Here is a 13,622-nt window from a genome sequence, read left to right as displayed (position 1 = left end):
TCTCATGACATCATAAAGAAAAGACGAACAGTAAATGGTGTAAGATGATTAACTCCCAATTATAAGTAGATGACTTTTTTCCTCACAAAAAAGGTTCATTCATTTTTCCTTTGTATCCAAACAGCTAAAAGCGTTGGCAATGCTGCCTGATGCAATTTTTGTTTCAGATGATTTGAATTTTTTTTTATCTATTTTCTCAGGTTTCTGTCAAATATATGTTTTGAATATATTAGAATCCTGCAATGTTTATTTCATATAACTTTGCTTCCTTAGTCTGACTACCCCCAGCCCTAGTGCATCCTATATATAGTTGTCCAGTTGTGTTAAAGGCAAGAGAATATGGAAACTCTATTCCTATATCCTTGGTATTGAAATATGAAATCAAGTGGCCATTATTATTGAGAATGTGTAAGATGTCAGTATCCAGATCTGTCATAACAACATTGTCACTTGGTGATGTCACAATGTTTACTGGTGTGAATGGTTTAATTTTATTGATGGTTGAATGACCTGTGTACTGGTCTATTATATTTCCATCTTGTCCTAAGATCACTACTTTACCACTACAAACATCTGTAATCTTATCCACTACATGTATATTTCCATTAGTGGTAGTGGTTATACACCTAGGGTTATTAAACAAAGGTTGATTATGTTTATTATGTTCATATACAGTTTCCTTGTCTCCTTTCTTGTTCATTATGACCACAGCACTTCTTTTTAGTTTATTATTATAAGCTCCAACTATAAGTTTGTTGTCACTGACAACATGGATAGCATTGGGAAGGTAAGGTGTTAAATCATAAACAGAATCAGTCAGTTCACCACTACTGCTGACTTGTTGCAACCTTGTTTTCCCTTTGATGCTCAGAAAGAGTTGATGAGATGGAGTAACTGCCAATCCATTCACTTTAATGTCAAATTTAGATATAACCTTCAGATTGATGTCTTCGGGTTTTACTCTTTGTAACACTTTATAAGAACCAGAACTTAACCAAATCGACTGGTCAAGGCATGGACTTACGTTTGCTATTATTTCAAGTTCAGTCTGATATTCATTATTGATGACTAGGGAGATGTGTATTTCTGCTGACAAGTTCCCATCGTCTTGTAATGATCCAATGTGAGATTGGTTGATATTACCTGGAACAAATTTTGGTGATGAACGGAAGCTTGTCTTTGTTTGCAGTTCTCGGATTTCAGTGGATTTCTCCATTTGTTTAACCCATTTGAAGAAATCAGTGGCATTGGATATGTCAATAAAATCTTGGACTTCATTTATTTTGTCTTTTGTCTGGTTTGTGAATATTGATATAGCATTAAGATCTGATTTAACTGTTGTTAAAACAGTTTCATGACTTTGATCCAATTTATTTAAGAGATCCTTGAAATATTTTTCTACTTGTTCTTTTACAGTTTTCTCATGCATAAGAATATCTAGTCTTACGCATGCATACTTTGAATTTTCTGCTGACATAAGTTTATTGAACTCATCTTTCTTCGCATTCATGTTAGAAATATTCTTCTGCATTTTATTTTGTCCTTTTTTCAGTCTCTCGACTTTCACTTTGTATTCATCACTAATTTCATTCAAATCATGCTTTTTATGCACTTTAGCAAAACATGTTGGACACACAAGAACTTCACATGTATTACAGTAAAGACATGAGAATTGTCCAGCATGTTCATCACACTTTATATTGGTAAAATCCAGTTCTTCAGTATGCAGTCCAATCTCTTCTCTTTTGATGATCTTATGATCAAGTGCATTTTTGAATTGAGAATGAACATTGTCCTTGCAATAGTCACACATCAGAATACTGCAGTCTATGCATTTCCACTGTATTTGTCTATCTGTTTTGCATAATTTACAATTAACAGGAACTTGACATCCTCCAACGACTTCAGAGGAAGCCATCTTTGTTAGGTGTGTCAAGTATTCCACTTCTTGGTTTGATCTATTTTTAAGTTTGTTACTATAAATAAGTTTAGTTACAGTGTATATAGTTAGCGTACTGATAACATGAAAACAGTGCGCATTTAATTGTTTGGAATTTAAGTTTATGATTGAGAACACAGATACATACAATATGTGTTACATATCACATGATTACTATAGATAAGCTGACCTAAACTGACGTTTTGAAATCACTTGATTTTAATATCCCATTTAAACTTTACATGAAAGGTGTCTCATGACTTTGACAATCAACAGACATCTTCACCACTAAAAATTACTTGTTGACCTATGTTAAATATAGCACCTATATTAGCCTATCCTGCATGGAACATACCTAGTGTCTACCTTAACCCAAAGGAACAATGTTAGTTTTCATTAAACTAATTAAATATAGTAGCCCCTTTTATATAAAGTGCACCTCATAAGTATGATAAACGGGACATTATCAAAGGAGTAACATTCAGATGAGATAGCTGCCAAATTAAAGAACTTATTTAGGAAATTACTTTAATTGCCTTGATTACTTTTTACTAGTTTGGCACAACAGTACAACTTTGATTTGATTTTAGAAACGAATTCTAAATATATCAAACTTAGAAATATCTAATTCTGATTTTTTTTAATTTTTATGCCCCACCAACGGTTATGTTTTCTGGTCTGTGTGTCTGTCCATTTGTTCGTCTGTTCATCTGTCTGTCTGTCTGTCTGTCTTCAGGTTAAAGTTTTAGGTCAAGGTAGTTTTTGATGAACTTTATATGCAATCAACTTGAATAAAGGCAACAGTAGTATACCGCTGTTCAAAACACATAAATCCATGGACAAAAAACGAAATCGGGGTAACAAACTAAAACCGAGGGAAAAGCATTAAATATAAGAGAAGAACAACGACACAACACTAAAATGTAACACACACAGAGGTACTGGGTACACATGTTCCCTTATGATATTTTTAATTTTAATGCCAAATTAGAGATTCGTTTCCCCCCCCCACATTTCATGGTCCATTGAACATAGAAAATGATGGTGCAGACGGGCCATCCGTGTACTGGGGATACATTCTTGTTTTCATTTAGTATAATATGAACTTTATATATCATGTACTCTCATTGTTAACAACCACTATGTTCAAGGAATATATACCTATATTTGCCTAGTATTGCAAATGTTTAAAACTTATATAACAAAAATCACAAGTAAAAAATGATACCAATTGATGAATTACATTATATAAGCTTTGGATTTCAAATACTTTGGCCACGAGCATCACTGAAGAGACATGTATTGTCGATATGCGCATCTGGTGCAAGAAAAATGGATACCGTTAATTTTATTAATGTTCCTTGGTTTAATGCTAAAAGGCAGTATGTTTTTCTTCAGACTTGCAACCTAGTTAATGAATTTTCCATATTAATATACTAGTAGTTCGATTGTGCAAACAGTTAGGTATATAATATGGATATTAAATATACACTCATATAATTTAAAAAAAACAGCTATTGATACTTTGGGAAACAGAGCAGAATAGAATGAAGCTGTACTATTAAAAATGATCACAAATACATAGGTACACCAGAGACGAATTTAAGGGGGTCAGGCCCCCCCCCCCTTTTTTTTTTGGGAAAAAAATTGCTTGCTTATATAGGGAATCACTGAAGCGTGACTAGAGGGTGCTCCCTCTTAGACAATAAGTGGGCCCCCACTTATGAAAAGTCTGGATCCGCCACTGTACACAAATGTCAAATGATCCTTGGAGGATTTCTAAAGGATTTTTGCTTTTAAATTACACTTTATAGGTTTTGGCAATTATCTCAGAAACAATTTTTCATAGTTGGAATTTATCTTTGGCAAAAATGATATTAGCACTGCAAAAGAAAGATAAATATTGTGATGACTAATCCTTATTGCTCTGAAATGATTACTTTTGACTACGGTCATTTGTTTAACTTAACTTTGCTGCAAAAATGATCAGAAATAAGATTTGCAAAATGCCTTTATAATTGTAACCATTTGATGACTCCTTCTGATAGTTATTGCCCTTCAATAAAGATTTCTGTACTCATTTTTGAGGTCTACATGCATTCATGCAATAAGAACCCTTATATGACAGTTTCCAAACTTTAATCAATACTTTTGAGAAGAAAAACCACATTCTATTCATCCTATCACTAAACATTTCAAGAAATTTACCAATGAAATATACTCAAGTTATTAATATACAAAATGATGTGTATGTATATAGCCATACTTTTAATTAGATTAACTGTACATGATGCATGAATCTAGCTTTAGTTCTGAACTTGTTGAAGAAGTATTTGAAATCAGAGTTATCTTTCCTATTCCACAATTATGTTATCTAGTATTAAATTCTGGGACCATTTATAATAATCACTTCAGAAGGAAGTTTAGTTCACCAAATATATAATGCTACAAAAAAAAGCAACCCATGGGTTAAAAGGTTAAATATTATTATTAAAAACTTAGGTTTATCATATTTGTGAAATGTTAACCTTACTATTAAACCCTTTTTTGGATTTATAAAACAAGGAATAATTGACCAGGGTTTTCAGGAACACAACATGCAAATATTTCAGCATCTCCTAAATTAACATTTTTCAAGTGTTTACAAAATTAATGAACAGGCAGGTTATGTTGATGCTTTAAGAAATAGATCAGATCAATCATCATTGTGTAAGATAAGAGTTAGTGCTCATAACCTTGCCATTGAAAGTGGAAGATATTTAAAGTGCCCAGATATCAAAGAATTTGTGAAATCTGTAAAAGTGGCGAAATTGAAAATGAACAGCATATGCTGCTTCACTGCAGAGATTACTCCAGTATTAGAGAGACTTTTGTATTAAAAATGTTCAAAAGTACAGTAAAACATATAACCACATTGTGCGATGCAAATAAATTAAATCTTTTACTTAATAGTACATCTTATACCGTTATACGGCACTAACTATCTTCCTCTTTTGTAACAAATTGTTTAAATGCAAGAAGCAATCTATTGCAATAGATTTTCATTATACCTTTAATTTTTTACACACATATATATATAATTGTTTGTATTTTACTACCATGTATGGTAAATTGTTTATCCATTCGGTCATTACCATTTATTGTAAATGCGTTTGTGCCAACAAAATATTGTCTATTGTCCATTGTCTATTATACTTATACCTTGCATTCAAGTAATTTTTTTTCTGAAAAGACGAGGCTTAGAATGCCAATGTTGCTCCTTTAAGGTGAAGGACTTTGAGAAAAAATTGTTTATATTTTAAAATTTATAAAGATCTTTTCTTCTCGCACATGAAAAAGTTTGAACCAAACATGACTTTTCCGAAGTTCCATTGGTGATTGATAGCTAAAGGACTGCAGTCTCCTGTAAACTTTAAAACATTATTTAAATTTTGGTAATTGAAAACCTTAAATATTAAAATTTAATTGACCATAATAGACTGTTGACATAGTTTCTCATTTAATGTCCAAACAAAATAAAGAATTTTTTCATTTTCTCTTTAAATAAAAAAAAAAGTTTTTAAAAATTTCATATAATGGAAAGAAAAACTGGTAATTCTTGACAATTATGATCTGTCGAAAGAGCTTGTCAGAACTCACAACCTCAGTGTTGATAGATTAATGATCAATGTTATTGAAGTATTAAGACCACTCGACCACTTCAAAGTCATGTATAGAATTAACCTATTAAGATTTGTTTCACCTATTAACTTATTATTTTTATTTACAGGTAGATAATGGGGATGAAGAGACATGTAAACATGTAGACAAGTTAATGCCACAGAAAATCAAGAAAAGGAGGAAAATCCAAACAGAGGATGGGGTATGTTTATCAGCTGTTCTCATTCAAAAAGATGTACCAAATAAGTATTTTAATTTTATTTTTCTATTTGCAACAAAATATTCCAAATGGTCAATGTCAATGTTTTTGAAACCTTTTCTCCCCAAACTACAAGATCAGAGGTAAATAAAATATTTTTTAATAAAAGGGTGAAAATCATTTTACTTTGAATTGAAACTATTTGCAAAGATTTAAATTTTTTCTATTTAATGTATAAAAATCATCCTGTGGCATGTATTTGATCTTTAGGCTAGTTCAGAATCAGGGTCAAGAAAATTATAAAAATGAAATGAACTAGTTTGGTCCTAAGAATTCTGAAATTTTAATTTGGCGGGAAAAAAAACCACATTACGGGATTTTTTTTTTTTATTTCAAATGTATTGATAAACCTCAATGATAAAACATGTCATGATTAGCATTCAAAGACGAAGATATTAATTTCCCTAAATTATCAGTACATTTTCCCCCTTTTTCTTTCAGTCTGATGCAGGCTGGGAAGAGTACCATGATTATATATTCCCTGATGAAGAAGCTTCTCAACCAAATCTTAAACTGTTAGCTATGGCTAAGAAATGGAAACAACAAATGGAAGATGATGAGGAAAGCTAATCAGTGAATTAATGATGTAAAGGGGAAGTAACTCATCTTAAACCATAAAATTATGATTGGAAATTTGTAATTTTCATCACCGAATCTCATCAAGAATACAAAATTTCCGAACATCGAAATGTTATTGCAGTCATGAGTTGAAAGTTTCTATCTGCATAAAATAGACGTATTTACACTTTTGTTATAAAGCTGAATTTTGTCTCTGATGAACATTTAGATATCTCTCTGAATAACATTCTGACGTCATGCAACAATCATTTTCGAATTATGACTTCAAATATTTAAAATTGTGATGCAATATTTTGGTGTTACTTTTGTGGTACCGTATTAAGCTATGGTGGACACAACTGCATACAAATGAAAATACGTCTATTGTATTCTTCAATATGATAATAATATACTACTTACAAGTTTTAACATCTGAAGGGTTGCGTCAGTTATAGATCATTGTGTAAATTCATTGCAAGACAGCTTCATTTTGAGAAAATGCTTTGACGGAAAAAAGATAGCTGGTTAATCATTTGTACGTATTGAATAGATTAGAGTGAAAGTGGAATAAATCTGGGAATCATGCTTCATTTGTTAGAGTTGTGATATGAAAGTTTATATTTGAGTGATAAGTGATGAAAGATTTTTATAAATAAATGAGTCTTTAACAATTGGACATGTGGTCTCTTTTTTAACACCCAAATTATCATTTCCTCAAAAGTTTCATTTTCTGGACTTGTGCAAAATTTTATTTATTACACTCACACAGTTTATTTGAAAGGTTTATTACTGAGTCTGAATTTAGATATTAGTGTATGAAGTTTTATGACCCAATGTCTTTTTTTCAAATGAAAAATGACAGTGATGTTCTATGTCTACCTTAGTGATCTTACTTTTGTAGCAGTTGGCTAACCATCAGGAACTTAATTGGAGACAATGGAATTTAAAAGTATCAAACATATTTGACTGAACCAATCAATATAAAATTTGGCAAAAAGGCTCCATGTTAGCAACTTTTCCAGTATTTTACCTTCTTTTCTGGTTATTGACTATCTTTTTCATTATGAAAGATTGCACAGCATACTTCTTCCTGGAATAGATTGCTTAGATCTTGATTTTAACACAAATTTGTTCAGTCTACTCAAATATAAAAGGTTTATAAAGTGACATTCCTATCTGATGATCTTAATTGGGTTTAAATAATATAGAATAATGGACCAACACAATAAAGAACGAGAAAATTGGCACACTATGAAGACCAGAGAAATTTGGCCAAAAAATTAAACAGCACAAAAATAGCACAACAAAATAATCATAAAAACACAGAATGGTGCTACATGTATATGTTTTCATGGACATATGTTACTATCACAAATACCTGTGTATTAACATAATATTATGTAGATAAAATTTTCAGTTGCATGTAGATTAGACATTTGTAGGCATTTTAACCAGTCTTGTTTAAATAAATGTGTCAATAACTAAATGTCTTCACTAAAATAATCTTTTTGGTTCAACAAACAGTTGCTTCGATCTGGAAATCAATGGAAAAATATATATTAGGAAGAGACGTAATGACAGTATATGTCTCTTATCCTAATGACTCAATTTTGTATGGACCTTGTTACTTCTATTAAAGACCCATGATGGATATATTGCACTATCTGCACAATGAGGTACCCACGCAATATCTTTCTGAGGAGTAGCCTTTTGCTAAGTGAAATTTCCTTATCTACCCAACATAACCTCATTTTCAGTTGCTGTCCAACATCTTTCTTAGGAGTGGCAATTAGTAAAGCGAAATTTCCTCTACCCAACATTACCTCATTTTCCAGTGGCAGTCCTAATTTCCTTCTTTTTTCCCTGTTGAAGTACCTTTCAGAACCTACTTATTGTATGAATTTTCTATTTGTTCTCGTCCCGAATTATATATGGAATATTTGCCACTGAACTTTAAGCAAGCAAGCAATTACCAATCAATCATGATTTTTCAGATTAATTCCTGTGAAAGAAAAAATCAATCCACTGTCTCAAGCTAATCTGTGCAAATTAAAAATAAAATTTAAAAAAAATCTGTTCCAACAAATATAAATAAGGAAGAATCCAAGAACCAAGTTCCTGTTAAACTGATATATTTATGTTAAAGAACAGGATAAAAAAAAATTCCGATTAGAACGACTCTGGGGATTAACCAATCATGCTAGAGCTGAGGTTTTCTTTCTCTCTGGGAACTACTTCAATAATTACAATATACCTGTTTCACCCAGCGATGTCATGATGACAAATTGTGTATTGTCACTATGTCAGAAGAAAATTTGGTTAATAGCACATTCCTCAGGAAATGGGAATATATTTGTATTTTACCATTTTGATGAAACACTATCTAGTGGCTTCTTGACAGCGAACTTGCATAGAGAGCAGAAGGCCTTGGGTTGGACCCACTTGGTCAAAGTGAAAATTTAAGAACTTGCATTAGCTGTTTCTCCACAAAACACTCGGCATTCGAGGGGTAAAAGTCATGACAGGTCCACACAGAATCCAAGCAAGTGACCCGGTACCAACGAGAGATCTATCGCCAGATGCAGGATAAACTGGTTGACTTATGGGACCTGCTGGATACCACACACTGAAGACCTCAGAGTTCCTCAAACAGATTGAGTATATAAACACACCCAAATCATGTGTCTGGGTGAAGAAATATCCCTTGCTATGGGTTGTTGTCTTGTGAACTAGCAGGTTTAACATCCGAAAAAGTGTATCCGTCTAGTACAAAGCAAACTTCATATTCATATCACAACACGTTATGTATTGTCCTGATACGATTGTAATTTTTGCAACTGGACATCTGATCTCCTAATCCATTCAACTAACATTACAAAGAGGTATAGAATAATAATGAGGGAGTACAAATGTTTTGACACTGGAGACGATAAAATCATTACCATGACATTTCTGAAAGTGATTTCTTTTCTGAATTGCAACGGTTTCACTCACGTAATCCACAGTCTATAGATCTGAAAAAAGAGGAAACGCTAAGGGGGGACTTTTTCAATTGAATTTAGGAATCTAACTTCACTTTTAAAAAGAAACCAGGTGTAAGATATATTAAGTGAATTTGGAAGAACAACTTAGACACATGATACTACCTAAGTATGATAAATTGACATGATTTTTGTCAATGCGAGACAAAGTTATTTTGTCTAATTAGAATGCGGCATAAGGGTGCTAATCCGGCGGCGTCAACGGAAGAAAGATTGGATAAATTGTATCGGTTATAAAGATGCATTATGTGCGAGTTCAACTGACCTTGACCTCATTTTTTTGTCGAGTCTGCGACTTCTGTATATAACTTTGTGTTTGATTTTTCCTTATTTTTGATAGTTGATGTGTGACTAGTGTCTTATGGAAAATATTTCATGCATATTAAGTAGAGAAATTAAAATCAATTCAATCTTATGTTGAATGAAAGAATGAAATTAACAGTCTATGGTTTGTATATTTTTATAATGAAGCATTACACCTATCTTTAAAAAAATCATGTTTAAAAAAGTGGTACTGTTTATAAAACCTGTGGGTTTTTGATATTTATTAAAGCAAAGGGGAAGTAAATCCCTTATGATTGTAAGAACATTATTGGGGAAACTAATATGTGCAAATAAAAATCTTACTGAAAGTTTGAGGGAATTTTACAAATAGACTTGACTTCAGAATCCAAAAGCAAATGTTTAAAACAAAATCTGAACAAAAGTTTGTAGAAATGTCAAGCTTACAAAAGGTGAAAATAAAATCATTAGTTTGAATATATTATTTGATTTTGATTTTCCTTAACAATATTACTTGTCCTTGTTCATCCTGAGGTGAAGAATTGGATTAAATATGCGTGAAGAAAAAAACAGTTATATCAGTTGTGCTAGACGGGTTTATGAGAGAGCTGGTAGTTCTTTGGTGAAGACTACATTGATGACAGACTTATTGTTGCTTTTGCTAAGTTTAAGGAAGTCCAAAAAGTAGTGAGTACCAGTATATGATAAATTTGATTATTTAAACAGGGGTCAAGATTTTATAGGAATTCTGACAGATGTAATATCAGTTATTGATATAAATGACATACAGAGGTTAAGACAGTTAAAGATTATGCTGCATTGTTTACATTTTTAGCTCACCTGGCCCACAGGGCCAAGTGAACTTTTCTCATCACTTGGCGTCCGTCGTGCATCGTCGTAGTCGTTAACTTTTTTTAAAAATCTTCTCTTCTGAAACTACTGGGCAAAATTTAACCAAACTTGGCCACAAACATTATTGGGGTATCTAGTTTAAAAATGTGTCTAGTGACCCGGCCAACTTACCAAGATGGCCGTCATGGCTAAACAGAACATAGGGGTAAAATGTAGATTTTGGCTTATAACTCTAAAACCAAAGCAATAAGAACAAATTTGACACGAGGTTAAATTGTTTATCAAGTCAGGATCTATCTTCTCTAATTTTCAGATGAGTTGGACAAGCGGTTGTTGGGTTCCTGCACCTTAATTGGTAATTTTAAGAAAATTTTGAGGTTTTTGGTTATTATCTTGAATATTGTTATAGATAAAGATAAACTACAAACAGCAATAATGTTCAGCAAAGTAAGATGTACAAATAAGTCAAATGGCCGAAATGGTCAGTTGACCAGTTAAGGAGTTATTGCCCTTTAAAGTCATTTTTTACAAATATTTTCGTTTTTGTTATCTTTTACATAATTCTTCTCCTCTGAAACTACTGAGACAAATTTAACCAAACTTGTCGACAATCATCATAAGGGTATCTAGTTTAAAAAATGTGTCCGATGACCCCTCCTGTGAACCAAGATTGCCGCCATGGCTAAAAATAGTACATAGTGGTAAAATGCAGTTTTTGGCTCATATCTCTGAAACCAAAGCACTTTGAGTAAATCTTTTAGGAATTAAATTTTTCATTAGGTCAAGATCTATCTGCCCTGAAATTTAAAAAACCAATCAGGCAACCCATTGTTGGGTTGTTGCCCCTGAATTAGTAATTTTAAGAAAATTTTGCAGCTTTTGGTTAATGTCTTAAATATTATCATAGATATCTAGAGATAAACTGTAAACATCAATAATGTACAGCAAAGTAAGACCAACAATTAAGTCAACATGATCAAAATGGTCAATTGACCCTTTAAGGAGTTATTGCCCTTTAATTGGATATAGGAAGATGTGGTGTGAGTGCCAATGAGACAACTCTCCATCCAAAAACAATTTATAAAAGTAAACCATTATAGTTCAATGTACGGCCTTCAACACGGAGCCTTGTCTCACGCCAAACATCAAGCTATAAAGGGCCCCAAAATTACTAGTGTAAAAAGTAAAATCACAAAAATACTGAACTTAGAAAAAAATCAATTTGGAAAGTCCATAATCACATGGCAAAATCAAATAACAAAACGCATCAAAAACGAATGGACAAGAACTGCCATATTCCTGAATTGGTACAGGCATTTTCAAATGTAGAATATGGTGGATTAAACCTGGTTTTATAGCGCTAACCCTCTCACTCTGATGACAATCTCATCAAATTTCGTTATATTTACATTGATGCCTTAACTAAACAAACACAATAAATAAAATAGTCAAAATATGGGTACATCAGCCATCATCGTATAACAATTTTAAAAGGAAAAATTTAACAGAATACAAAAACATCTATCTACAAACACATTCATTGATTTTTGAGTCTGACGTCAGAAAATTTCATACGTCACATAGATTTGTCGTTCAATGTGCAAACAATTTTAAAATTTACCTAGCCAATGTTAGCATACAGAGTTAAAAAATAGGCAATGTTAGCATACAGGGTTAAAAAATCAAAAGTATGTAATAATAAATTTCAGAAATAGACCGAGATTTAAACTAGTCCAAAAGATATATATAGAATTTATAAGAATCCACAAATAGTTAATTCCACTACGTGATTGAATGATTTTTACGTTTGTGGTTCAACGTACATTGTAATTCATAATAGAAATATTTCACAATGACATAAAATAGAACAATATCATACTGAAGGGATCTTTTGAAGTACAGAGTCACGTTATAAGAACCAAAGAAATACAAAACACACCACCAAATAAATGAAAACCATTCAAACGTGAAAACCAACAGTCTAATTTTTATCAATGTTCATAAATTTTGGAAATTTTCACAAAATATTTTCCACTGTAACTACTGGGCTAAGTTCATTGTAGATAGGGATAATTGTAAGCAGCAAGAATGTTCAGTAAAGTCAGATCTGCAAACATTACATTCACCAAAAAACCCAATTTTGTCATGAATCCATCTGTGTCCTTTGTTTAATATTCACATAGACCAAGTTGAGCAACACAGGGTCTTAGAGCCTTTAGTTTTTATTGATTACACAAAATTATTACAATGTATTGTAAAATTCTAATATATATTGAACTGTAAGTAGAACTTTAGGTTTGCTATGTCAGCACCTGTTAAAAATTAAGATAAGCTATTATAAAAATATATCAATTTATAATTTTACACAAAATGACATGATAATAGTATATATTCTAGCTGATTATTTATAAAGTTGTATGTGTATTTAGTTAATAATATTTACATATAAAAAAAAATTCTTCAGGAAGTGAAAACTAATCCCTATAATTATGATGCCTGGTTTGATTACCTTAGGTTCTTAGAGGCAGATGGAAATACAGAACAAATAAGAGAAACATATGAAAGAGCGATAGCAAATGTACCTCCATCTAAAGTAAGATTATGATGAGAAAACAACAAGTTATCAGGCTAAATTAGCAAAATTTGTTGATGTCTTTTAATAGAAAATAGTATTTTGTCAAATCATGGAAGTAATATTTAGAAGGAATAACAACGACTAATTAGCATGTATTTATAGCATGCTGAGCTCTGTACTAAAGTCATACGATTTCATCCAATTATAGTCTCAGCGGTAAGACGCCTTTGGTTACTATCTGCGTTACCGCGGTTGTAAAAGGCATCTGGAATTTCTTATCAGTCACGTGGTTTTATCGAGTCCGGTAATTATAGCGCACCTGTGGGAAATCCCTAGTTTATTAATAACAAGGTAGCGCTGTATCACATAGAATATCTACCTTTAGAAAGAAATCGAATGATGAAAAAAACTTGAAAAACGGACGAGAATTGTTCAAACTACAGCAGTTTAACATGG

General features: G+C 31.9%; 2 protein-coding genes across 3 annotated transcripts in view; one reads left to right on the top strand and one right to left on the bottom strand.

Moving 5' to 3' along the window:
• The window catches only part of LOC139516321 (crooked neck-like protein 1), a 53,755-nt gene that overhangs the window by 20,501 nt on the left and 19,632 nt on the right, over window positions 1-13,622 (top strand). Inside the window, exons 15-16 of one of the 2 annotated variants that reach the window (XM_071306366.1) lie at window positions 5,709-5,801; window positions 6,300-7,087. The exons of the other annotated variant lie outside the window; for it this stretch is intronic. Of the exons in view, the coding sequence (XP_071162467.1) occupies window positions 5,709-5,801; window positions 6,300-6,428 (222 nt within the window). The 3' untranslated portion in view covers window positions 6,429-7,087. Of the gene's footprint in view, window positions 1-5,708; window positions 5,802-6,299; window positions 7,088-13,622 lie in introns of those variants that run through there. 2 annotated transcript variants of the gene reach the window in all.
• On the bottom strand, window positions 103-1,938 carry LOC139516324 (transcription intermediary factor 1-beta-like). Its single transcript, XM_071306370.1, has one exon. It carries the CDS (start codon window positions 1,916-1,918, stop codon window positions 230-232), a length of 1,689 nt encoding a protein of 562 aa, XP_071162471.1. The 5' UTR covers window positions 1,919-1,938; the 3' UTR covers window positions 103-229.

Source organism: Mytilus edulis, chromosome 3 (assembly GCF_963676685.1).
Source record: "Mytilus edulis chromosome 3, xbMytEdul2.2, whole genome shotgun sequence".
In the NCBI taxonomy this organism is placed as follows: domain Eukaryota; kingdom Metazoa; phylum Mollusca; class Bivalvia; order Mytilida; family Mytilidae; genus Mytilus; species Mytilus edulis.
The sequence above is the reverse complement of the archived record's forward strand: the minus strand, read 5'-3'. Positions and strand labels throughout refer to the sequence as shown.

Excerpts from the sequence above, each read along its gene's own strand:
- LOC139516324 (XM_071306370.1), bottom strand. The coding sequence starts at position 1,918 with ATGGCTTCCTCTGAAGTCGTTGGAGGATGTCAAGTTCCTGTTAATTGT.